We start from the raw sequence: 24,685 nt of genomic DNA, 5'->3' as shown, positions 1-24,685 counted from the left end.
TCCGAACAAACACACCCTATGAAATAGATGGTATCGTGTATTTTGAGGCTGCTTGTATTTTCATGCACCCACTCAAGATCAAACTCAGATAGTAGCCTCCCAGCTGCCTGGCCATTTGATCTACAAAGGCTAACATTTTATGTTTGATGTTATTTGTTTTGTTGATTTCCTGACTTTACAACTTACAAACACAACAGATACCTTTACAATGGTCGACAGAGTAATATAATATAGGGAGTCATAAATCAATAATTCTTTCCTCATCGGACATAAATTTATTTTCTTAAAAAAATCGATAAAAAAAATTCCTAGTAAAAAAAAAAAAGGGTATTTTTTTTACTAAATAAATCATTCCTGAATGTTAAAAAGGAAGCAGTCAAAAAATGCATTCAGAACTTCACATTTCATATAACGAACACAACTCTTTCATGAAAAAAGAACAAACAAATATTCATGTCTAATTAGCCCTCAAAAGCATCAAAATGGCTTTTTGATCCGTGTAAGAATTAAGGGTGCAAAGCAATAATTATGAAGTTACACTAACCTGTTGAGTTCTTGCAAGCCTGCAAATATTTGTCCAAGCAGCAGCCTTCTACGAAGAAGAAGAAGAAGAAGGAGAAGGCGAAGGCGAAGACGAAGACGAAAACCAAGACGACGAAGAAGAAGAGAAAAACAAAGAATTCACAATAGAGCAGTGGCGCCGCACCTCTCCATCCGACCCTACACGGACGTTCAGGTTGGAAAGTTTGATCATGGCAACAGCGAATTTGATCCTGAACAGCTTCGCATCATCGGCGTAGTCCAAGACAGCTTTAGCTGTCTCCTCGTTTGCCATCAGTTCCTGATCGGCTGTAAGAAGGCCTCTTCCTACTTTCAAGGCCTGATAGTAATGGCCGTCGAATCCGCCTCCTCCTTGGGGATTCTCTACGGCATTTAGTCCCTGGTAGCACTGCATACCTTCTTCTTCGGTCAGGATCCGAGCTTTTCCTCTGAGGTCTAAGATGCTTACGCTGCCAGTCCCGTCTTTTTCTTGGCACTTCTTTTTTATCTCGTGTTGGAAATCGAGAGGGACAGATCCATCCGTCCTGTTGAGCCTCGACTGGATGAACTCGCAGCCAATTCTTCCTATGCTGTGGCCGCCTTTCGAGTGGGGAGAGGCAGAAATCAGAACTACGACACAAGCAGGACAATGGAAATGTTAAGTTTGAAACATGGGAATTACCCAATAGAGCGACGGTCTCCCTTGCGTTGAATCCATGTTGAGCAAAGAGAAGAAGCGTTTCCGATATACTGCTGTCGGGTCGGGGAATTCCTTCTAGAGCTTTATCGTACAATGAATGGTTGCTGTCTTTTCTTCCTGTCAAAACCGGGAAATACGGTCCTCCAAGCTGCGGCGCAGGAATTCATTAACAAGAGAGTAGCATGTGGGGCAATGCAAATAACATTGACATCTCTTATACACAATTCAATTGTAGATGTTTCTACACAATTTGATGCAAACAAATGATACAATTTACAAGCTGTTGTGCTTTTGATCATTGCACAACAAGGAGACGAACAAATCAAATGACTTTGTTATATCAAAGCTCAGTGAAGGAACCCACCCGCGTAATCCCTATGTGCTCCATAAGTCCATAACCATGAGAAAATTAGTCTTTGGTTAAAACTAACTAACTAAGTTTAGCTAGCGACTTTTGGTAAAGTATAATCAATCACATATGAGATGACAAGTAGAAGGGGCCTCACCTATCATAAAAATCGACATGAAGACGTTTTATAAAATGTGGTTATACGTACCAAAGCAATCGCATCACGGGTTGCAAGTGCGAGAATATCAGCACAAGAAACAACTCCAGGGCATTCGTTCTCAACCACTTCCTTTATTTGATCGATATGGTTGAACCCTCTCAGGGTTTTGTTTGGCAAGGCGCATCTCTCTGTGGATTGATTTGCCGTTGCATTGCTATCATCTAGCAACACAGAGGCATCACAGCCCTGAAAGGCGACAGTGTGTGTAAGATCATCAAGATTGACGCCGGATTAGATGCACTGTGCAAAGAGATGCAAGAAAATAGATAATAACAAGACAATTTACTAGCCATGTCCATCAGGTTAAACAACTGAGAGAAACAGCAAAACCATGTGTCATACCAGTCCTGTTAGCTAAGATTGCATAAGAAATCGTTTAATGAAAGCTCCTATTGGTACAGAGTTACAAAGATATGCTCAATGGAGAATACAAAGAACATCATCGATTAAGAGGCAACTCAGCCAGCAACTGAAAACAAGAGATAACACTCAAACATTAAGTGGCTGCATCGTTACAATTAATCATAAGATCTGAACAGCAGAGCATTCTGAAATTGTTATGTTTCCAACAAGAGAATCTTTACAAGAACATCGTATCGTTCGACACAGCAAAAACTTGTTCGTAATTCCCATCACAACACACAAAAACAAGAGTCGTAAAAGGCGGACGTCAAAACCAATCCTGAAATAGCACGAACCGATCACGAAATTAAACTTAATACTATCAGCATAAAATGAGGAAATGGGGACGATGAATATCAAACATTCGAAACAACGCATTAATTACCTCTACAAAACAGTCGTGGAATAGAAGCCGCAGCAGTTGCGCAGTTGCGTTCTCGTGTTCGAAAATTATCCTTTTGGTCTCACCCAACACTACCTTCTCCGCACCCGCACAAATCTCTCGGTAAGCATCATATTGCAAAGCAGCGTCCACGAACAAAATAAAAATCGACGAAAACGCAAAAAGGAGCATCTTCTTCCCCATGATCGGAGCCTAATCTGATTCAAGAAATGGATGATTGTGAGGGCATTGTCGAGCACCGGCGTCGGAGAATCGCCTGTGGTAGGGACAGAGGCGAGCAGCAACCCCTCTTGCTCGGCGAAGATGCAAAACAGGAAGAGAAGTTCAGGCTTTCAAAGCCGCTGCAACTTTATAGTCGGTTGGGAGCGAAGACTGAAATTCATATCCGCCCCTCATCTATCAAGTATTTTCAATTTAACACCTTAACAATTTTGTTTTGCAATTTTACCCCTACTGAAATTTTGAGTCCATTTGTATCTCTCAGAATAGTTACTTTCTCCGTCTCAGATAATAAAAGATTATTACTGTAGATACCAATAATTTAGGTAAAATATAATTAATAAGTAATTAAAAAATTTATTAGTAAAAATAAATATTGTATAATAAAAATAATTATAAATTAAGATTAAACTAACTAAATAATTTAATTAATATTAAAAAAATTTAAAATTTAAAATGTGATTAAAGTGTATAATTATATTTAAAAAAAAAACAAATTACGTAGACGGACAAAAAAAATAGAGACAAATTATATGGAACAAAAAAGGATAAATTTATATGATTTAAAATAAATTTATTTGTTCACAGTCAGAGAAGACAAGAATCCGCTAATCTAAAAATATTCTAAATACAAAATTAGGAATCCATTTGAAAAAATAAAATAAAAATTCTTAATAACCCCAAACAAACACGCACTTGTCTTAAGATTATATGTGTCCATGTCTGTGGCAGCATGAACTTCTTATTTGTTGTCTTCTTTATTTACTTCACAGCTACCTACTTTTAATTCAAATTTTTTTTTTTTTTCATTTATATACTCCTTCCATCGCAATTTGTTTATATTTTTTATTTTCGTTTATTTTACATAATTTTTTTTAAAAATATAATTATGTACTTTAATCACATTTTAAATTTAATATTTAATATTTTTTTTGATCTTAATTAAACTAATTAATTATTTTAATCTTAATCTATAATTATTTTTACAAAATAATAATTATTTTATTAATACATTTTTTAATTACTTACTAATTATATTTTATCTAAATTATCGTATTTACAATAATACACCCAAAATACATGGAATGGGGTATATAATAAGAGTTTAGTATATATGAATAAAGTTTTTTTTGTTATATAATTTGGAAATTTGATTTGATTTAGTTAATGAATATTTAGAAAATATTTGAATTTGAATTTTTTTATTTGTTTGTTATTGTTAAGTATATAATTTTGGGTATGTTTGTTTTGCCTAAAAACCCTAAATTTTTGCTATTTAAATTCTTCGTTTCTTAAAAAAAATATATATATTTTTAACAAAATATCTCATTATATCTTATTTTAATATTAAATTCAAATTATTTTTTTTTTAAACTCATCTAAAGAAACATGATATTGTTATTATATTTTATATATAAAATTTTACAATTAATTTTTTTATTCTAAAAATTCTCAAGAGAATCACATCTCAAATATATATGATTGTATTCATATCCAATAAAAAATAGTTAATATAATATTTTAATAAAAATAATATTTAATATATTAAAATAATAATAAATTATGTATACTGTACTATAAAATATACTTATTTTTTAAAAAAGAAAATTATAAAGAAAATGAAAATAATTTTAAATATACACTTATTTTTTTAAAAGAAAAATTACAAAAATAAAATAAAATAATTTTAGATTACAGAAAGTCTATTAAATTATAATTTAAATAAAAACATAAATAAAAATTTTAATTCCAAAAGTATATTTAATATTTTAAAATTTGAAAGAAATTATTCCAAAAGTCTTATTCAAGAGTTTTTTAAAAGCTTTTTTATATTTTTAATTTAAATATTTCTTTTATATTATATTAGATATATCTAATAATTATTATATATAAAATAATCATACAAATTGAAATTTTTTTTTTTATCAAATCCAAACATACACACCATAATTTTTTTTATTTTTTAATTTATGACGTGAAAATTCTATCCGAAAGTGCAAATCAAATAAATTTTATGACCTCACGGAAATAATTTCATCCCATATTATTAAATCATTACTTACGGAATAGGCATCCCATCAAAACAAAGGGTGTCTTATGTTATGTATAGTCTTTTAGTCTAAGATGTAGTAGTATATATATATATATTATATATATAAAATATAAAATTAATAATATAAAAAGATATTTTTTACGCAATATATATATTTTTTAAAAATAATATATATAATACTACAGTTGATCACTTTTCAATGTCAATATTTGAAATAATAATATTTAATTAATTAATAATAATAATAAATTATGATATTAATTTATTATTTTTGTTAAATAATTAGTAATATTGATAATTTTAAAATAAATTTAATATTTATATTAAAAAAATAAAATATGTATTTAAATATTTTTAAAAATATAAAATAATAATGTGATATGTTACGTAATTAATTAAATTGATATATATATATACATATTAGTTAACTAATTTTGATTTATCAAATTTTATCCAAATTAAAAATTTATGAATTGTTATACTCCTAGAAAAAATTAGTTTTTGAGTGAAGTAATGATATGAATTTTACCATTTGTAATTTCATCAATCGAAAATTGGATATTATTTCAAAACAAGTAAACAACATCGAGTCGTGGCCCGCAGCCGATTTCTTTAATTCAGTCATCATTTTGATATTTGATCCATCAGGTCAGGTAGGAAGCCATTAATACTACTGAGCAAGGGCACACCATACCGTCGTTGTCTGGTGTCGGAAAAGTCTTCCGAAAATTCCTCAGAAAACGACGATACACCGGACATCAAGATTGTGTTTTTTTCTCGCCGAATTTACGCACTTAATCTCACTTTATCTGGTCTAGTGCTCTGTGGAACCCTTTTCACACCGGACGATGGAGCTGCGGCAATGGCGTGTTTGGCCAACCGATTAAATTCTTCTCAGGTAAACCTTTACTGATTCCATGATTCAACTGATTCCGATCCGTCGTTTCTATTCATTGATGGCTGTGGGTGTTCACCGCGGCGGATTATGGACCGCTGATTTTGGGAATTGTTTTTTTTTTTTTTTTTCGGAAATTAGGGCTCTTATCGAATTGAACGATTCTTACAAATTTAGTTGTGCGTAAACCCTTGCGCCTGGAAGTAGCGAATTCTAGGTTTCCTAATTTGAAGGTTTAATAATGGTTTATATATTAAGTCTTTTGTGATGTTCTTGTAGAATGCTCACTTGATTTTTGTTACTGATTATGTGGTGATATTCCGGGCGCCATTAGAGAGACTCTTTAGGAGAAAAACATGGAAAATTTCCGATATATATTATGGCATTCTTTCTGCAGAAGATGTTTTCCCTGTTTAGAATTTTAACCAAGAAATGTTCTCTTTTGGCAGTGTATTGATCCAGAATTTGTTAATGGTGCATAGTTCGACTTGAGTTTGGAAATGTGCATCAATACTGTCTTAGATGTATTTTTCGAATGCCGCTGCTGAGTTTGTTTTCAAGTCAAGTTTTTGCCTTCTGGTGAGAGTTGCAGTGCTCCTGATTTGTTTTTGCCAGTTCTCCTCAATATCGTGGCACCGAAAGTTGTGCCAATTGAGTTTGTGTTTAAAAAAGGGTGGAATCAGAAATCCCAAAATGGAATTTCCGAAGAATCGTAATTATGTGCAATTACATTCCTCAGAACATGGAAAAGGAGATTACGGTCCCGAATCATGGGTTGCAAAGGTGGATCCGTTGAGTCATGCTAACGTAAGCGTGAAGCCTCCAGAGATTGCGTTTTCTGAAGTGAAACCTGTACTTAATTACTCTATACAGACTGGTGAGGAGTTTGCTCTTGAATTTATGCGTGATCGGGTCAATCCCTGGAAGCCATCCGGTACAAATATTTTGGGGGATTCGAGTAATGCAACCGACAATATGGCGGCGGTAAAAGGCATTAAAGGAGTTAATCATACTGGCTCAGATAGTGGGTCAGAGATGGTTGCGCCATCGCAAAAATCCGCCAAAGAATTGGAGCTACAAATTTCGGCTAGTCTTGGCCACAAAGTTAAACATGGGTATCACTCCATGCAATCAGTTCCTCAAGCTTCATCAGGCTACACCAGTCGGCAATCATTAGTGTGCACCTCATCTGAGGGTTCTGGGAGTTCATTGACCAAGCTGAAGTTTCTCTGTAGTTTTGGAGGTAGAATCTTGCCTCGCCCAAGTGATGGAAAGCTCAGATATGTTGGTGGTGAAACACGCATCATACGGATAAATCGGGACATCACATGGAAGGAATTATGGCAGAAAGCGACTGCAATATTTGATGAGACTTGTACTATAAAATATCAGCTTCCTGGAGAGGATCTTGATGCATTAGTCTCCATTTCGAGTGATGAGGATTTAGTGAACATGATGGAGGAGTGCAATGTTCTGGAAGACGGAGAAGGATCAAAGAAACTTCGGATGTTTCTATTCTCTCCTGGGGATTTGGACGATGCGCAGTTCACTCTGACCAATCCTGTTGGTGATTCAGAGATTAAATATGTAGTTGCGGTCAATGGTATGGATGCTGGATCTCGCAAAGGCTCTATGGCATATGGTTTTCATAGTGCTTCTGCAATCGATTTGAATGAGTTAAATGCACTGAATCCTAATAAGGATTCAGGCGACACATCTTCTGAATTTGTTGGGGATAGGAAGGCGGATTTGTCTGGCCTTGTTCTCCCTACAATGGAAATTGAGCCTACGAAACCAATAGCACCAAGTGTCTCTAAAGCTTTTGAATTTGGTGAACATGCACGCCCTGACGAAGAAAAGAAACATTCTTCCGAATTTGATTATTTATTTGACCCTCCAAATTACATGGCTCCTGAAAATGACGCACCACAATCTTCTCATACATATGCTCCTGAACAAAGAGGCCTAGAAGGCCAGTCTGCAACTGGCTCTAGCACATTGCGCTTCAAAGAGCAAGACGCAAAGGTGAAGCCTAAAGTTGATGGCTTGATTCTACAAGAAGGTGAAAGCAAGCAAATTACTAATGAGCATTTAATGCCGTCACCGCTGCATAGTGATAACCTTAAAGCCAGTCCACCTGTTGAAGAACCATTGGTTTCCGTCCCTAAATTGGATAGAGAATCTTCATCCAAGTCTTTGAAGGACAACGTAGAGCCCGATGAACCTATGCAGACGACTAAACCTCTTGATGAGCTCCCTACGTCCAGTGACAATGAGTATTCTGCCTCTGCTAGCACTCATGCTCCTGAATCCATTGACTCGAAGTCTGATCCTGTTGATTTCAGCTACAATGAGCCTCCTGTTCCGTCTCAGAGGGTCTTTCGTTCTGAGTGGTTTCCGCGAGAGCAGGCAGAGTTAAACAGAATATCAAAGTCGGATGATTCACTAGGTTCTCAGTTTCTTGTTAATCAAGCTCACACTAATGTGTCACAGCAGGATTTAATGGCAACATCTGCTGAGAACTCACAGAAAGGGCACGAAAATATTCCTAATGAGCAGTTAGTTTCTACAGGAAAGCCTTTTCCTTTGGAACCTGAATTCATCGATGATGGGCTTACCAGAGCTCAAGTGCAGAAACAGGAGCCCCTTGAAGGTAGAGACTCCTTGTGTGAGAGTCAAGTTCTCAACGCTGATATAGAACATGGATTGAAGTTCACTGCTGAGAAAAATGATGAATCAGTGAAACAGTCACAAGATCCTATTCATTTGGTTGAAGTGCCTTCGACTCGATCCAACACTAGTGGTGTCCCAACATGGATAGCAACTCCAGAAGGAACCGGTTTTTCTGTTCCTAGGAAGGAGCAGGGAGACATTCTTATAGATATCAATGACAGATTTCCACCTGAACTGCTGTCTGACATCTTCTCTAAAGCTATTCTTTCTGATAGTTCATCTGGTTTTGGGCCTCCGCCGAAGGATGCACCTGGCATAAGTGTGAACATAGAGAACCATGATCCTAAACACTGGTCCTTCTTCCAAAGACTTGCAGGGAATGAGTTTGCAAGAAGGGATGTTTCTCTTATTGATCAAGACCATGTCGTGTTTTCGTCAGGACTCACAAAAGGTGAAGAGGAGGCTCCTTTAGCATATGACTTTGTGAGTCATGGGGGAGTGCAGGAAACATATGGTGAAGATGACCGGACAGAAGCAGATGGAGTTGGAGTTGGCTCTACGGCTGTCAATTATGCTTCATCACAGGTAAAGCTGAGTGAAGCCTTGCGCTATGATGGTTTGATGGATCACACAAGAGTTGGTTATTCCGGATATGAGGTGATTCTTTCTTCTGGACTTTTGAAATTGGTTTATCAGTGAAAGTCAATTAACCTTATGTTTAACTGTATTCTAGGAGGATATCAGAAAGATTGGCTTACCTCCTCTGGATCCATCTTTGATGAATTTTGACATCAACTCATTGCAGGTTTGTACATTTTTTTGATCTTCAGAAATGATTGTAGCAGTGATAGATTTTCTTTTTTCTTTGCATCACTGCTTTGCAGGCTTGAACGTAATTTTGATCTTTGGAAAATGTTATACCAGTGATAATATTTCAATCTATTTATTATTCATTTATTTTCTTTTGGTTTGGATTGTCTGCCTATCATCAAGTTTAAGGGCATACTGTTGCAGTGGTTTCTGGTACATGGAATATTTCCCTGCGGCTGTTTAAAACAGAGTTAGGGTGTGTTTGTTTGGGGATTGGATTGGATTTACACTATTCATCCAATTTTTTTCCCCCAAAAACATCAACTCGAACACCTATTTTTTATTTTTTATATTATACTAAAAATTAATTTTACATTCAAATGATCATATCAACACCTATTTATATCACATCATATAACTATTCAAATTTAAAATTTTTACTATTCAAATCCCAACTCAAAATCCAAACCCCCAAACAAACACACCCTTAGTAAATGAAACCTGATTTGAGAGGGTTAATCAACTATCCAGCATTTCTTGTTCAAACTGTTGAAATTTATGGTTTTCCAAACCCAATTGTTAGTTTTTTTTTTTTTTTTTTCCCTTGCAATTGTTAGTTGCAACATAATGAGGTACTGAATAAAGTACCACCAAGTAGTATTCTAAATTGTTTGATTAATTTGCAGATAATAAAAAACGCTGATCTTGAAGAACTAAGGGAGCTTGGTTCAGGCACATTTGGGACTGTGTATCATGGAAAATGGAGAGGCTCTGATGTAGCAATCAAGCGCATAAAGAAGAGTTGCTTTACAGGACGTCAATCAGAGCAAGAGAGACTGGTAATCATTTATTACACTAATATTTTGATTTATATTACTGAATTTCCCTTTTCATCGACTTTAGTAAATGTTGGTGTTTCACTTGTGTGCTTTAAATTCTTAATCAACAACAGCATACTTCGCTCTTCATGTCAAGCCAATTAAATGATTGAAATATTTGTGTCTTTCATTGGTTCTTCTTATGTTAACGTATTGCATTTCCTATAACGGAAATAGCATTGACCAATATCCCCACTTTCAGACTGTTGAATTTTGGAGGGAAGCTGAAATTCTGTCCAAGCTTCACCACCCGAACATAGTTGCCTTTTATGGTGTTGTACAAGATGGACCAGGGGGTACATTGGCTACTGTCACTGAATTCATGGTTGATGGTTCATTAAGACATGTTCTACTTCGGAAGGATAGGTAATACAAGGGTACTTAACCTCATTAAAGTTGCTTTGGCATGGAACACCGATTCTACTATAAATGGGGAAAAAAGCTCGTCTGAGATACTCAACTTGATTCTTTTGAAGCTTCTAGTTTCCTTAGTTGCGACAATTTCCATGTGATTCATATTTGCAGGCATCTTGATCGACGGAAGAGGCTTATAATTGCCATGGATGCTGCATTTGGAATGGAATATTTGCACTCAAAGAACATAGTGCATTTCGATTTGAAATGCGACAATTTGCTGGTTAACTTGAAAGATTCTTCAAGACCTATATGCAAGGTTTGTTGTCTCTTTTGGATCATTACCTTTTCTGTCAAGATGATGCATTTGGAATTAAGGTTTTCAATGGTTACTTTGTTTGTGATGTACATTAGATGTTATTGTCATTACCCTAATTAATTGGTTGAATCATGGCATTCAAATTTTCAGGTAGGTGATTTTGGTTTATCCAAAATAAAGCGTAACACCTTGGTTTCTGGGGGAGTACGGGGAACACTTCCGTGGATGGCTCCTGAGCTGCTAAATGGAAGCAGCAATAAAGTATCTGAAAAGGTCAGTTAAGATCATGGCTTTATTTACTTTGGCTTTGCGCTTTTGTTGTGTGTTGAAATCTTAAAATGAGTGCAAAAACATCCTTGTTTTGTGGAATATTGGAACTTCGTTTGCGGTACTTAATTAGAAGGGAAACTCACCATATTCAATGTCCCAAAACAGTCATAGATCTCTAAATTGTTTTTCATCAACAGGTGGATGTCTTTTCCTTTGGAATCGTCTTGTGGGAGATACTTACCGGGGAAGAGCCATATGCCAACATGCATTACGGCGCAATCATAGGTGAGTCGCAGAAATTGTGCCGACAGTTGGTAAATTAACTGGTGTGAAATTCTTTTGATTAAATCTCTTTTTCGTTTTTGGTGGATAATTATATACTGAATTTGCTTGGAATATGGAAACTTATAGTCGAACGGAACCAGGAATAGTTATTTATCTACCCTTTGATAATTCAAGTAATATGTCGTCTGGTTTTATTCCTTGGATAAATCCCTGTTACATGTGCCGGCATATGTGTTTTGCTTTAGCTCAAATTTTACTCCAATTTGATCCTTGCAGGTGGCATTGTGAACAACACATTGAGGCCAGCCATTCCGAGCCACTGTGATCCCGAATGGAGAAGATTAATGGAACAGTGTTGGGCCCCGAATCCTACTAAAAGGCCGTCATTCACTGAAATAGCAAGCCGGTTGCGAGTAATGTCTGCTTCTGCCCAGACCAAGAAGGCTGCTGCGTAAGTAACAATCTCCATGTCTCAGTGTCTCTATTTCGATATATTTGTTCATTCAATTGTTTGCATTCATAGATAGAGAGTGTGCCGAATGAATGCAGGACCCGGCGATCAAATAAGTTAATCAGACCCTAGCCAATATACATATACATATACATATACATACACATACATATCTATACATATATGATGCAAACTTGCATACCTGTATATGTTAAGTTTTGAGAGGACATCTCAACACCTAGTGATGGCACTCTTTGCTCTATAGTGAATGAACAGTTTTCGACCAATTACCCGATTTCTAGCTTAGTTCATTGCATAAATCTTCATATTACTAATTTTATCGTATGCGTCCTTGCTCAAGATGTGACGGTAGGTTTATAACAAGACTTGCCATAGGAGTATGGATTCTTTAGAACTACGGATGCGATTATCTATGTTTGGCTTCACGGATTTTACACTTGATTCTACTGATTTTACTCACCGGTTTCTTTAGAACAATAGAATCGCAGGGAAGCGTACGAAAGCTTTATTGAAATGAATCGACAGCGGAAAGAAGCGAAATCAGGATCAAGAAGGCATACTAACATTGTTCAGTTGCCAAGCTGAAGCCAACATTATAGGTCTTCCTTTCCAGCCAAGCTGAAGGCATCCTTTCTCACTCCTAACAGTGTATCCATCACACCCATATTCACACACCATTTCTCTAGCTTCCTCGGCGCACGTCAATCCCACCGCCTGAAACCCGGCCCGGCCCAGCTGCCTCCGCCACTGATCCGCCCTCTCGTGCCTCTCCACTCTCTCCGCGCCCTCGTACGCCACCACATTGCGGATCTCTTCAGCAAAGTGTAGCTTCTCTATCTTGGCTCTTTCCGGGCTGTCCTGCGGGAGGCTGGCGTCGAGGGAGTCGAATACGGCGGAGTAGTAGTGGAGGGACTCGAGGAACCGGCCGAGGAAGAACGGGCCGTTGTGGTTGGCGTCTTGCTCGACCACGACGAGGAGGGACGGGCTCAGGTTCTTTATCGATTGGAGAATGGTTTTCAATGAGCCTCGACTTTCTTTAACATGCTTGTGTAGATGATTTATGCTGTTGACGAATAGTGCCTCGCCTTCTCTCAGGTCGAGCTTCTCCGGCGACAAGGATAACGGAGAAACCTGCTCTGGTATCATGTTAAATTCGATGTAGATCCCGGTAGACGTAGCTTCCTTGAGTAGCTCCCTTACGCTACTCTCGAGCTCTGATGGATCTCGTTCCCCGACGACACCCGTGATTCGGATTTCTCTCGGGTGCGCGCCGGGTTTGGAAGCCAAACCCCTCACCAATGAACTCCATTGGAGTGTATGCTCCATTCCAAGATCCACAATGTGGATCGACTCTTTTCCCGTTGCGGCTCGTCGTACCGCGTCGTTTGCAGCCAAGTGACCGAAGGCGATATAAGGGGTCGTACCGTGCAGCAATGCGAAGGCCTCGAATTTTTCCTCCCGACTGACCAATGAAGCGGCGGTGATGTCGACGTCGCCCCTATTCGCATTTTGCAAGAGGGCTAATCTCGACTTCAGCCCCGACGCGAAACAATGCGCCACGCGTTGCAACGAGTCGCCCGAAGGGCTGACTCGAGGCCAGATTTGGGCGAGTATCGTCTCGGCTAGCCAAGCATCTCGACATCCCACGGCCTCCGCGCAAGCCAATAGTAAATGGACCAAATGTAGACCTCGATCAACCCCGGTGACGGCGATGTTAATTGCATTATCATCGTCGTCACCGTGACATTCGACGTCCATCGTCGATGCATCTTCTACCTCTCGGACTTCATCGCCGCGCCATTTATCTGCATTGTCCTTCTCGTAGCAATCCACGTCGAAGAATTCATCGAAAATCTCCTCGACCTCGTCGGAAGACAGTTGAGGCATTTCGTCGAACACTTCCGGCCACATCTCATCGGACCATCCTTCCTCCTCCGGCAGTTCCACCCGTGCAGCGGCGCAGAACTGCCGAATGGCGAAACCTTGGTGGTTGGCTAACCATTCTCCGACCATGATTAGATTGAGGAAATGGCTGTCCCGGCGGGTGATTTAACCATGGTTTGGAGTGAGAATATTCTCTTCCTTAGTTATGGATGTTCATGGAGATGAATGAATAATAACGGCGAGGAGTCGGCCAACAAAGAATGAGACAAAATTCGAGTTGGCCTATGCTCGATCTGGTATTATAACAATGTCTGAATTTTAGCAATCATCATTCATAGCTGTCAGAAAAATCACAGATTGGTTGGTTCAGCTAAAGCAAAGCAGCATCCCAATTTCCACCCGTTAGCTCAACATCCGCACACCTAAAAAACGCTTGTCACTTTTAAATTACGACTTTATGTTTTCTTTTTCGATATGTGACAAACATCCTGCAATATTTTTAAAATATAAAATAATTAATTATACTTAATTTATATTCCACATTTTATCCCCGCATTATTTAAATAAAAAAAATATATATATTTTTCTCTTCTTCACATCACATAAGTTTAATATATATTTGAATACTATAAAAACACTCTAAATTGAAAGTAGATCAATAGGCAACATATACTTGAGTTAATTGAAAATATTTATACTATTGAGATTAATAACAATACATACTCTTTTTGTCTTATTTTAAATGATATGTTTTGATTAATATATAATATTTAAGATAATAATATTTAATTAATTAATAATAGTAAATTATAATATACTTTTTTTTTTTTTTTAAATAACTTTATTAATAGCTTTATTAATATGTACTGTTCCTTGATGTCTTATCAGTGTCAATGAATATATCATTCAACGTACCATAGAAAAACAACAAATATTTCCCACAATAATTATAAAAGTAGCTATATTATGAAATCTTTAATATAATATACTACTAAAAATTTAGGCCTTAAATCTGTCACCACTTCTAATTAATTTATTTAAATATCCCCAATTCGAGAGGTGACACGTGGAACATTGCGGCGGGGGTGGCAGAAGTCCCAGACCAACACGTGTCCCAGGTTTCGATACTCCCAGAACTCTCTTCTTCCCCTTTCTCTCTCTTTTCCATCGGTTCATATTCAAATTTATTCCTCTCTCCAATCCATCTTCTTCTTCCTCTCTATAACACATCTGCAACTCTCTTCTTCATCCTCCACAACCACATGGGTAAGCTTATACCTAAATCTCACCCTTAATTTAACATATAATCAATTAATCACTTATAAAAATTAATTTTTTTTTTAAAAAGAATAAAAAATTTCAATTTCTATGTTGTTCCTATTCATGATTATCGGCAGCGGAGCAGTACTCCCAGCAAGCCTACGCGGCGTCGCCGCCGGAGCAGCTGGCGGCGTTCTGGGCGGAGCAGATGCAGGAGGCGGAGCAGGCCCGGGAGTTCAAGAACCAGAGCCTCCCCCTGGCCCGGATCAAGAAGATCATGAAGGCTGACGAGGACGTACGGATGATCTCGGCGGAGGCCCCCGTGGTCTTCGCCAAGGCCTGCGAGATGTTCATCCTGGAGCTGACCCTCAGGTCCTGGATCCACACCGAGGAGAACAAGCGCCGTACGCTCCAGAAGAACGACATCGCCGCCGCCATCGCCCGCACCGACGTCTTCGACTTCCTCGTCGACATTATTCCCCGGGACGACGACGCCACCTCCGCCAGGTCCGGGACCACCGGGGCCGGGATCCCCTTGCCCTCCGCCGCAGCCGACGCTATCTCTAGTTACTATTATGCGCCTCCTGCGGCGGCTCCGCCGCCGCCCCCTATGCCTTTCATGTGGCCGCCGCGCCACCACCAGAGTGAATCGTGATTCATTGATTAATTGATTGATTGGGTTTTAATTTGCGATGCTGCTCCGGGTGGGGGCACAACTGTCATTTCGTTCTTTTGTGCCGTGCTAATGTTTCCTTGGCTATATTATTATTATATAGTCCAAATAAATTTCATAATGGATGCGTTTAGTTTTGATTTTTCACTCAAATATTATTTAAATTAAATTAAAATTCAAATAAATCGAATTTATGAAATTTGGGCCAACAAGGCTCATAGATGGATCAATCTTTTGGGCTATTTTTGTACTTAATTTGGTTCAATTCGGCCTTAAAAGTTTGTTTGTTAAAATAAAAAACCAAATACAAATCATACGGCTCAAATAAATTTGGGCCGGGTCATTTGCTATGGTGCAGTTTATTTGGGCCATGCCTATTAAGGGCCCATCTTTGCAATTCGGGTAGGGCGATTTGACCCAGTTTACTCGGCCCAAATATTAATGTAAAAAATAATACTAATAAATTTTCATTTTCATTTCCATTTATATATAAACGTAACCTTCTCGATTCTTCCGCAGTCTCAACGAGTCCGTGATCTCTTTCTACACCACACTTAGTGCGCTCCTCTGGAAGTTGCGACCGAAGACCTTCATTTCTATCTCGAGATCAAGTGTAAGTTTCGTAGTCTGTCGTAATCTTCTTGCCCGAAGTATGATACGTTGTAACTGTTGGTCTGATTCTTGTTTCTGTTTTGTGTTTGCTTAGGTTTTTTTTTTTTTTTTAATTTGAATTAGCGAGATGGCGACCAAAAAGAGCGTCGGATCGTTGAAGGAAGCCGATCTGAAGGGGAAGAGAGTGTTTGTCAGAGTAGATCTCAACGTGCCTTTGGATGATAACTCTAAAATCACTGATGACACTAGGATTAGGGCTGCAGTCCCCACAATCAACTACTTGATTGGCTATGGCGCTAAAGTCATCCTCTCCAGTCACCTGGTATGTGTTAGACGAGTTTTCAACTCGAATTAGGGGATGATTTGATGGTATTAGTTTTAGTTGCAGTTTTTTACCTAGTTATATCAATGCTCGTTCTTCTTATGGTTTTCTCTTCTTAGATTCAACTTCATGTTGTCATTTCGTCAACACTTTTTTAGTGTGTTCCTTTGTATTTGATGAAAATTTGATCGGCATTAATTATGTACTCGCGCGCACACATATGCGATAATTGGTTAACTTTTTTTCATATCGCTGTAGAGATCTATGAAATGAAGTTTTAATGGTTATACTATGTTGTAAAGTGGTGTACTACCTTCGATTTGATTTTCAGGGGCGTCCAAAAGGCGTCACGCCAAAGTACAGTTTGAAACCTCTTGTTCCCAGACTCTCTGAGCTTCTCGGAGTTGAGGTACGCCTGTTACGGATCTCTCTAAGCATGTCCTGCAATATTAGCTTACTTATCTAACCGCCAAGATATCTATAGGTGAAGATGGCTAATGACTGTATTGGTGAGGAAGTTGAGAAGCTGGTCGCTGCACTGCCGGAGGGTGGTGTTCTTCTCTTGGAGAATGTTAGGTTTTACAAAGAGGAGGAAAAGAATGATCCAGAGTTTGCAAAGAAGCTTGCATCCCTCGCTGACCTGTATGTGAATGATGCATTTGGAACTGCGCATAGAGCACATGCTTCTACCGAGGGTGTTGCTAAGTACTTGAAGCCTTCTGTTGCTGGTTTCCTTATGCAGAAGGTGTGTTGTTGGTAAAATTTTCTACTAGTTTTATCTGACTGAATCGGAAAAGTAGTTAATCTAAAGTAAAGTTTAACAGTGAGTTATGTAGTGCTGTGCTTCTGAGATTCCATGATGTTGTATTCCTGATCCTGAATTCTTCAGATATATTTTGCTTAAATATAGAGATATTAATTGAGTATAACATTTGTCGGTTAAGGAATCATGCCTGCTGTTGTGTACATGCTCTAATATCTACATGATGTTAATTTCAGGAGCTTGATTACTTGGTTGGTGCTGTGGCCAACCCAAAGAAGCCATTTGCTGCTATTGTTGGTGGCTCAAAGGTATCTTCTAAAATTGGTGTTATTGAGTCGCTGTTGGAGAAGGTAGACATCCTCATTCTTGGTGGAGGAATGATATTTACGTTCTACAAAGCTCAAGGAAAAGCTGTTGGATCCTCCCTTGTCGAGGAAGACAAGCTCGATCTTGCAACTTCACTGATCAAGAAGGCCGAGTCTAAGGGGGTGTCTCTCTTGCTTCCTTCTGATGTTGTTGTCGCTGACAAGTTTGCTGCCGATGCTAACAGCAAGGTAAGCCCTTAAAAAAATGTTGTTACATCCTTAGGCCATGTTTAGGATGATTAGATCATTTATTTTTAGTCTCACTTTCCTTTTAATCTCCCTTTTCTTTTTAGTCTTTCCAATAGATTTATCAATTACTAATTTTGGCGAAGTCAACTACATTTAATTATTATCCTTTATTCAATAATTCTTTACAACAAATGTCAGTACCTTTAATACATTCTCCAAAAATACTCCTAATTACTTTTTTATTTTTATCGTTTTTTCAATAAAATATTTATTTTTCTTAATCTGTGTGTCAGGCCTAAATATTCTAATTTTTGCTGACGGAGGGAGTATTTACTTTATTAGATTAAGATTTTGGAGTAGAATTAAGCCCATAATTAAAATACCATTGATTACATCGAATAAGATATAGTTTCTTAACATGATGGATGCTGTAATTATTTGATCTTTAGGTGGTTCCTGCATCCGGAATTCCTGATGGGTGGATGGGTTTGGACATTGGCCCCGACAGTATCAAAACATTCAACGAAGCTTTGGACACTACCAAGACCATAATCTGGAACGGACCCATGGGTGTGTTTGAATTCGACAAGTTTGCAGCAGGAACTGAAGTAAGTATTTGGCACTGAATTCATTTCCCCATCGAATTCCCACAATCAATTCATATCATCCCATCTTTCTTTCAGGCAATAGCGAAGAAATTGGCAGAAGTGAGTGGTAAGGGAGTGACGACAATCATTGGAGGAGGCGACTCTGTTGCTGCTGTAGAGAAAGTTGGTCTTGCCGACAAGATGAGCCACATCTCGACCGGAGGGGGTGCCAGCCTGGAACTTCTAGAGGGGAAACCACTTCCCGGTGTTCTTGCCCTTGACGATGCATAAACGTCCAGCTAAGAATCAATCAATCAATACCCTTGATTGTTATGTTTTTGGCTTTTGCCTGCCCGATTTATAACATAAAAAAATATGTTTTGAGCTTGAGCTGCTACTGCTGTTTTGGTTTTGTAGCCTACCTGTTTTAAAATAATCTCTGCCGTATATTTATTTATATCTCAGAGATATAATAATATACACTTTAGTGTGCGGAATCATCGACCAAATTTTGGGTCATTTTTATTGTTATATGGTATGATATTTATTGTTGCTGTCAATTTGGCGAGTTGCTTTATCGTGGTAATTGACCATTTATGGTCTGTATATATAATAACGCTTCCTAAAGTTTTGGAGGTATCATTATTAAGTGTTGTTCAATGATGGTGCTTTTGAATTTTGATGAATGTAGATTAACTTAATAGTAATAATAAAAAAGAACGTAACTTAATAATAATAAAAAGAAAGAAACATATTTATGAATGTGTATGTAGCAAAAAATATAATGATTAACTTCGATCGCGATGGGACTCGAACCCACAATCTCCCGCTCCGGAGGCGAGCGCCTTATCCATTAGGCCACGCGATCACACATTATTAACTTTGTTATATTATATATACAACTAATTAACATTATAATTGCCTGGACACGCCATGCACAGATAACACGCCATTTTCTTTCTGTGTTTTCTTAAGAATTTTATTATATTTCCACTGTTTTCAACCAAATTTTTATCCCTCAAAAGACATTAAATTAAATACTAAATTTTCACTTTTTATATTATATTAATAATTTATCACATCTATCATATCTTTCTATGTGACATTTAAATACAAAATTTTAAATATTCAAATTTAAACCCGAAGCAAACACACCCAATTTCCCACAAATTTTTATTCACGCCATATCCATGCAACTCACATCACAAACATTAGATTTACAGGCAGATAGATATCCAATAATATATATAGGAAATGACTAGGTTCATGATTATTAAGCAATACACACATATAACAAATGACAGGTGAAAGGTTCAATAAATAAGAAAAGAACAGCTCTGATGGTTTTTCAGGTCTTTTTCACATTCCCTATTCCTCCTTCCTCACAACAATAAACACCCTTCCATTCCATTCCATTCTTGGGGTGTATGTATGTATCAAAACTATGGGATTCAAACATCATCGTCGTCGTCGTCTTCGTCGTCCGTCTACTCCTTAGTAGACGATACTGGTGTGTCCGGATTTGCTCCCCATTCCGTCCACGACCCATCATACACCGGAACATCAGTCTTCCCCAACCGGTGCAGGCCCTGAATAATAGATGTATTTTTTAATTTATTAACATCTTCAAAACTCCATTCCTGATTAAACAACAAATCTTAAAAATAAATATTCGAAAGAAAGGCTCACCAGTGCCAGAATACAGGCAGTCACACCGGTGCCGCATGACGTCATTACAGGGCGGTCCAGTGAGATCCCTGCAGAAAATCAAGTGTCACTATCAATCATTGTGAAGCCATTTCAAGACAGTAGTTTCAAATGACAATCTCTGTTTCAAAATTAGAAGACTAAGCTAAGGAAAACAATAATTGCCACATAAGAAAAAAACATGAATTGAGAGAATTCAAAACACGAAATAAGTGTGTCTATCTAACCTTCCTGTTCAAACCTCTTCCGGAGCTCGTCTGCAGGTAAGAGTGTTTGCGAGCTGTCCAACATCTGCCAGAACCACCATTACCAAATGCTGTAAGAAAACTTTAAAAAAAGCAGCGATAATATGATCGGATCCTTGATGTTTCTAGCTTTATACAAGCAGCACATTGCATGTTTCAAAAAGGTTTTACCATATACTTATAATTAGTATCATATCCATCCTTTTGAGATGCATGAATAGCAACAAAAAAAGGGCAAAAATGCATTCGTGGGGAATAAAAAGAGAAACAACATTCTATTTTAACGAAAATGAGAGCTAGCATGAATCACACTCTAAATATGGCATATACGAGAATGGAAGAAAAGAAGAAAGATAAATGACAAAAAAAAAAAAAAACAGAGTTGTGTCAGTATATTCATTTTCAATGTTCCCTTGAGAAATTAAAAATCGTTTCACCTTTCCGTTTCATCACAATTCTTGGTGAGTCAGAAATAAGTTTAGATTCAAATTCAAGATTTCAGAAAGCTAAGCTCTAGTTCAATTATGTTTTCCAATCATCAAATGCCTTATACCTGGCCAAAAGGGATGCATTTGCTCCCTGGAACATGACCACTTCTGATTCCTTTTCGAGGCTCTGGTGCAACTCCATCAAATCTGTTAGAAAGACACTAGGTGAGATATTAATTGGTTACCAAAAGTATCTCATACAAGACTCAATGTCAATGTAACTTTTGTTTAAGTTTATCAATAAGATCTATCCATTGGTTCTAGCCTATACGAATACATCGACAGGCACATTTGAATGCATTAATGCGGTCACTTCTGAAAGGCTTATTTATAATGAAATCATTTGCCTGAACACTGTTACAAATGGTTTTGGGTAATGAGCAATCACATATACTAATGAGACTAAACGACAGACCCGGTTATTAATAAATATACCTAGCCTTTGAGCGAGCATCAACATGCTGATGTGTTTTCTCCTCCATATTGTTCCGCACCTGAAAATATGGGATAAATAATAATGTGAATGTCAAATGCATAATACTTAAATTGCACATATAGAGTCGATCACAGAAAAATTTAGCGTAGCAGCTACTTGATAATCAATAGAACAAAATCCTGCATCCAATTTTCTCTTCTAAGTTACTACACACAAAAAGGGCAAAGGTAAAACTATATTTCGGGAAGCAATCCCAAACAATGTGACAACAATCAAACCATGAACTGCAAGAACTTAATCAGCACTAGTTAATCCTTAATTTCTGAAAAATTGACAGCATATTTTAATGTTAAAAGAATTTCCTTCTCACTACATAAGATCTTAGCATCCATCCATTCCACCTACTAAGGAAATTACTGAGATAATGAGCCTTTTGCATAAGTTCAACAAACAACTCCTAGTCATAGCAAAAATTAACAGCCCATATATCAGGTAACAACATCAAGATTCAAGACTGAATTGAATGGAGAAAACAAGACCTGTTCAAGTGACCAAACAAGATGTGGCTGGAAGTTGGTTTCAAACGTAATTGGTCCAACCTGCAGATACCAATCACTTGTAAAACAAGGTAGGGAGGTATAAAAACAGAACACATTGATATTGAACAACTAAATCTGAATTGTTATCTCAGAGGTATATCAAACAAAAAATGCTACAAAGAAACTCGCCCAGAATCATGGATTGAGGGGAGCTTTGGGGAGTGGAGATTGATATGAGACGATACTGACCGCCTGCCCGTGGGATATTTTTTCTATTGCCTCACTAGCAGCACTAGCTTTTAGGATAGCATCGCCTGATGCACTTGATTCAACATCATATCCAGAAGCACGCCATCTTGGCAGGCCTCCATCTAAAACCCAAATCCTGTCATGCCCGAATACTCGAAACATCCTGTAATTAAACATATGTGATTACATATATGATAATCAATACAAGTCTAGCAGTTTTCAGCAGCATTTGCAAACTTTGGAACTTCAAAACTTACCACCAAACACGAGCTGCACTAAAAATTCCTTTTCCATCATAAACGACAAGCCCATCTTTATTCTCAATCCCAAGAGCTGAAACCGCAGCAGCAAATGCTTTTTGAGATGGTAACATGTGTGGCAACTATGCACAAAAATTCATTATGAGATTCCATGCACATTGAAGTGGAGATTGAGGAATGGGCACATTATTAGAGAACTCAAATGAACTACAAATACCAAAGATTCTGCAGCCAGGGTATTCAAGGTTTAACATCCTGGGTGCTTACGAAACATTATATTTGAATTTGAGAAGGGGCAAAGTATCTTACATTAGTATTTTGGTCTGATATGCCATCAACATCAAAGAAAACTGCACCGGGAATATGAGCAACCTGTTCAAATTTTTTTATTTTATAAGCAGGCAGCCACAAACTTGACAAACTGAAGGGCAGTAGAATTGCATATTAAATGACGTGTACAGTTACAGTTCCAACAAGCAAGGCCAATTTACAATAAAAATACTAAAAACAGAAAAGTATCAGCACCTTATACTCTTGGAGTGGGTCTCTCCTTTCATCTGGCATGTACCAAGAAGCATCCAACACCTAAAGTATTAACACCAAGGCACACGACATCACATCAAATAGCAAAGTAAATCCAAAAGTAAAGATACTAAGACATATAATATAAGAATATAGCACTTTCCTGAATCAGATTTCATTACCCAAAGTGTGATAGAGATGAAATCAACTTCAAAGCAAGAACAAAAATAAAAAATGATTATATATATATATATAATATTCTTACACATGAACCAAAACAAGCAAATAAAGTTACCAAACAGATTCTTGGAGCTATTTTTAATTTGTGAAATGGATGGAATAAAAGGTAAGCTCATGCACATGCAAAAAGTAAACACCAAAGCAATTGTTTTAGTCACTCTGCAAACCTTGACATCCGGCTCTCGGAGATTTGCATGGAGCCAATCAACTGAAACAACAGGCTCATTAGTGGATAAGGACTGGGATGAGAATGAAGCTTGCGATGCAACTGCCGATGTAGATACGCAACGAGAAATGGACCCTAGAGTTTGACATGCCAAGCGCGAGAGTACGAACCCTGGCTGAAATGATCTCTTCTGCACATACAAAAAACACAACATTTAACCTTTAAAAACTAAAAGGTTCCTAGAAGAACTTTAAATAAAAAAAAAATGCTAGAAATTATTACCCTAATAAGGATAAAAACGAATTTGAACATCTAATGCAGTTCATCAGACCTTAGTACCCTTTGGATACCGAATTATTCTATTGGGGGATTTTTGAAAAACTTTTACAAATTCCTCCAAAATGTTACCTTCAAAACATCAACTGAACTTCTTTTTTTTTTTTTTAAATATTAAATTGAAATTTAATTTTACATCAAATAACTATTCCAATATTTTAGTATTCAAAAGCCAAACAGAAAATCCAAACCTCAAACAAAGACACAAGCAACTCAGCTCGCATTAGGATTACAGAACAGGCTATGGATTCAGGATTCGTGTATCGATTATTTAGTTCAAACCAAGAACAGAAGAAAAAATAAAGCCTTAAATTTGGTATGCACAGAGCAGTAATACAGCATAATTCACGTTCCGCTTGAAACTCCAATTCGTCGAAATGAAAAGCTCTTAATATAACGACAACTAAGAAAGAAATTACCCGTACTGAAAATAAATAACACAGTCGCAGACAGCGAAAAGGAACTCACGGCGGGAACTGAAGCAAGCAGCTGCGGTCCTCGGAATCGCGATGAAGCTGAAAAAACAGACTGAATAGTACGGCCAGCAAAGACGGCTCTGGAGAAAACGGCAGACGCCATTACAGAACTCCAAACAAGGAGCGGCGAGAATCAAAATTGTCACAGAAGATTTGACCTAATTGCTAAGTGGAGACTGCAGCGTTCTTGATTAAAACTCCCTCTTCCTCCACAGGAAACAAAAACCAGATTCGTAGGAAAAAGTTCTACCGATTTCAGAACAAATTTTCGTTCCTTGACAATCGAGAATCGAATCGCCGACGCCGCTGGCTTCAATTCGCCGACACCAGTGCGACTGAAGCGGTCACCGATCGATGGGTTTCAGAAATTCTTCCTACCTCAGAATGAACGAAGATATCGAATTTGAGGCCGAATAAAGTGGGCCGAATTGAAATAGGCCCAAATTTAATGGGGCCATTTAAATGGGCCGACGTGGAATTTGGGTTAATCGAGTGGTTATAATTGAATTTGGGCCAAATTAAAG

At 37.6% G+C, this 24,685-nt stretch overlaps 6 protein-coding genes and 1 non-coding gene across 10 annotated transcripts; 3 read left to right on the top strand and 4 right to left on the bottom strand.

Annotated features, from left to right (window-relative positions):
* Window positions 1-29: 29 nt before the first annotated feature.
* Window positions 30-2,943, bottom strand: LOC127254132 (putative Peroxidase 48). The gene is made up of 4 exons (XM_051279042.1): window positions 2,597-2,943; window positions 1,798-1,995; window positions 1,223-1,388; window positions 30-1,140 (listed from the first exon to the last, which is right to left on the bottom strand). The coding sequence occupies exons 1-4, from the start codon at window positions 2,795-2,797 to the stop codon at window positions 593-595; spliced, it is 1,113 nt and encodes a 370-aa protein (XP_051134999.1). The 5' UTR covers window positions 2,798-2,943; the 3' UTR covers window positions 30-592.
* A 2,571-nt stretch (window positions 2,944-5,514) lies between these two features.
* LOC127254131 (uncharacterized) lies at window positions 5,515-12,430 on the top strand. Of its 3 annotated transcripts, none has more exons than XM_051279039.1 (10): window positions 5,515-5,784; window positions 6,231-9,111; window positions 9,188-9,259; window positions 9,951-10,103; window positions 10,345-10,508; window positions 10,668-10,815; window positions 10,966-11,088; window positions 11,283-11,370; window positions 11,647-11,821; window positions 12,315-12,430. In XM_051279039.1, the coding sequence occupies exons 2-10, from the start codon at window positions 6,304-6,306 to the stop codon at window positions 12,352-12,354; spliced, it is 3,771 nt and encodes a 1,256-aa protein (XP_051134996.1). In that variant the 5' UTR covers window positions 5,515-5,784; window positions 6,231-6,303; the 3' UTR covers window positions 12,355-12,430. The 3 variants fall into 3 exon arrangements, with proteins under 3 accessions (XP_051134996.1, XP_051134997.1, XP_051134998.1); XM_051279040.1 differs by lacking the exon at window positions 12,315-12,430 and adding an exon at window positions 11,920-12,136; XM_051279041.1 differs by lacking the exon at window positions 12,315-12,430 and adding an exon at window positions 11,894-12,136.
* On the bottom strand, window positions 12,389-13,855 carry LOC127254437 (GRAS family protein RAD1-like). The gene has a single exon (XM_051279528.1). It carries the CDS (start codon window positions 13,853-13,855, stop codon window positions 12,389-12,391), a length of 1,467 nt encoding a protein of 488 aa, XP_051135485.1.
* Window positions 13,856-14,837: 982 nt separating this feature from the next.
* On the top strand, window positions 14,838-15,806 carry LOC127254301 (nuclear transcription factor Y subunit C-2). Its single transcript, XM_051279340.1, has 2 exons — window positions 14,838-14,992; window positions 15,124-15,806. Exons 1-2 carry the CDS (start codon window positions 14,989-14,991, stop codon window positions 15,639-15,641), a joined length of 522 nt encoding a protein of 173 aa, XP_051135297.1. The 5' UTR covers window positions 14,838-14,988; the 3' UTR covers window positions 15,642-15,806.
* A 359-nt stretch (window positions 15,807-16,165) lies between these two features.
* Window positions 16,166-19,057, top strand: LOC127254300 (phosphoglycerate kinase, cytosolic). Of its 2 annotated transcripts, none has more exons than XM_051279339.1 (7): window positions 16,166-16,272; window positions 16,395-16,593; window positions 16,925-17,002; window positions 17,078-17,338; window positions 17,593-17,910; window positions 18,360-18,518; window positions 18,594-19,057. In XM_051279339.1, exons 2-7 carry the CDS (start codon window positions 16,399-16,401, stop codon window positions 18,786-18,788), a joined length of 1,206 nt encoding a protein of 401 aa, XP_051135296.1. In that variant the 5' UTR covers window positions 16,166-16,272; window positions 16,395-16,398; the 3' UTR covers window positions 18,789-19,057. The 2 variants fall into 2 exon arrangements, with proteins under 2 accessions (XP_051135296.1, XP_051135295.1); XM_051279338.1 differs by having other exon boundaries at window positions 16,170-16,272; window positions 16,366-16,593.
* A 235-nt stretch (window positions 19,058-19,292) lies between these two features.
* Window positions 19,293-19,365, bottom strand: TRNAR-CCG (transfer RNA arginine (anticodon CCG)). Its single transcript has one exon. It is a non-coding gene; the product is annotated as a tRNA-Arg (tRNA).
* Window positions 19,366-19,684: 319 nt separating this feature from the next.
* LOC127254709 (thiosulfate/3-mercaptopyruvate sulfurtransferase 1, mitochondrial) lies at window positions 19,685-24,543 on the bottom strand. The gene is made up of 12 exons (XM_051279959.1): window positions 24,154-24,543; window positions 23,351-23,539; window positions 22,947-23,006; window positions 22,731-22,793; window positions 22,419-22,543; window positions 22,162-22,324; window positions 21,913-21,972; window positions 21,373-21,431; window positions 21,003-21,084; window positions 20,432-20,495; window positions 20,187-20,254; window positions 19,685-20,086 (listed from the first exon to the last, which is right to left on the bottom strand). The coding sequence occupies exons 1-12, from the start codon at window positions 24,262-24,264 to the stop codon at window positions 19,985-19,987; spliced, it is 1,146 nt and encodes a 381-aa protein (XP_051135916.1). The 5' UTR covers window positions 24,265-24,543; the 3' UTR covers window positions 19,685-19,984.
* Window positions 24,544-24,685: the final 142 nt, after the last annotated feature.

This window comes from Andrographis paniculata, unplaced genomic scaffold (genome assembly GCF_009805555.1).
Source record: "Andrographis paniculata isolate CXL003 unplaced genomic scaffold, ASM980555v1 Contig52END, whole genome shotgun sequence".
Classification (NCBI taxonomy): domain Eukaryota; kingdom Viridiplantae; phylum Streptophyta; class Magnoliopsida; order Lamiales; family Acanthaceae; genus Andrographis; species Andrographis paniculata.
The sequence above is the reverse complement of the archived record's forward strand: the minus strand, read 5'-3'. Positions and strand labels throughout refer to the sequence as shown.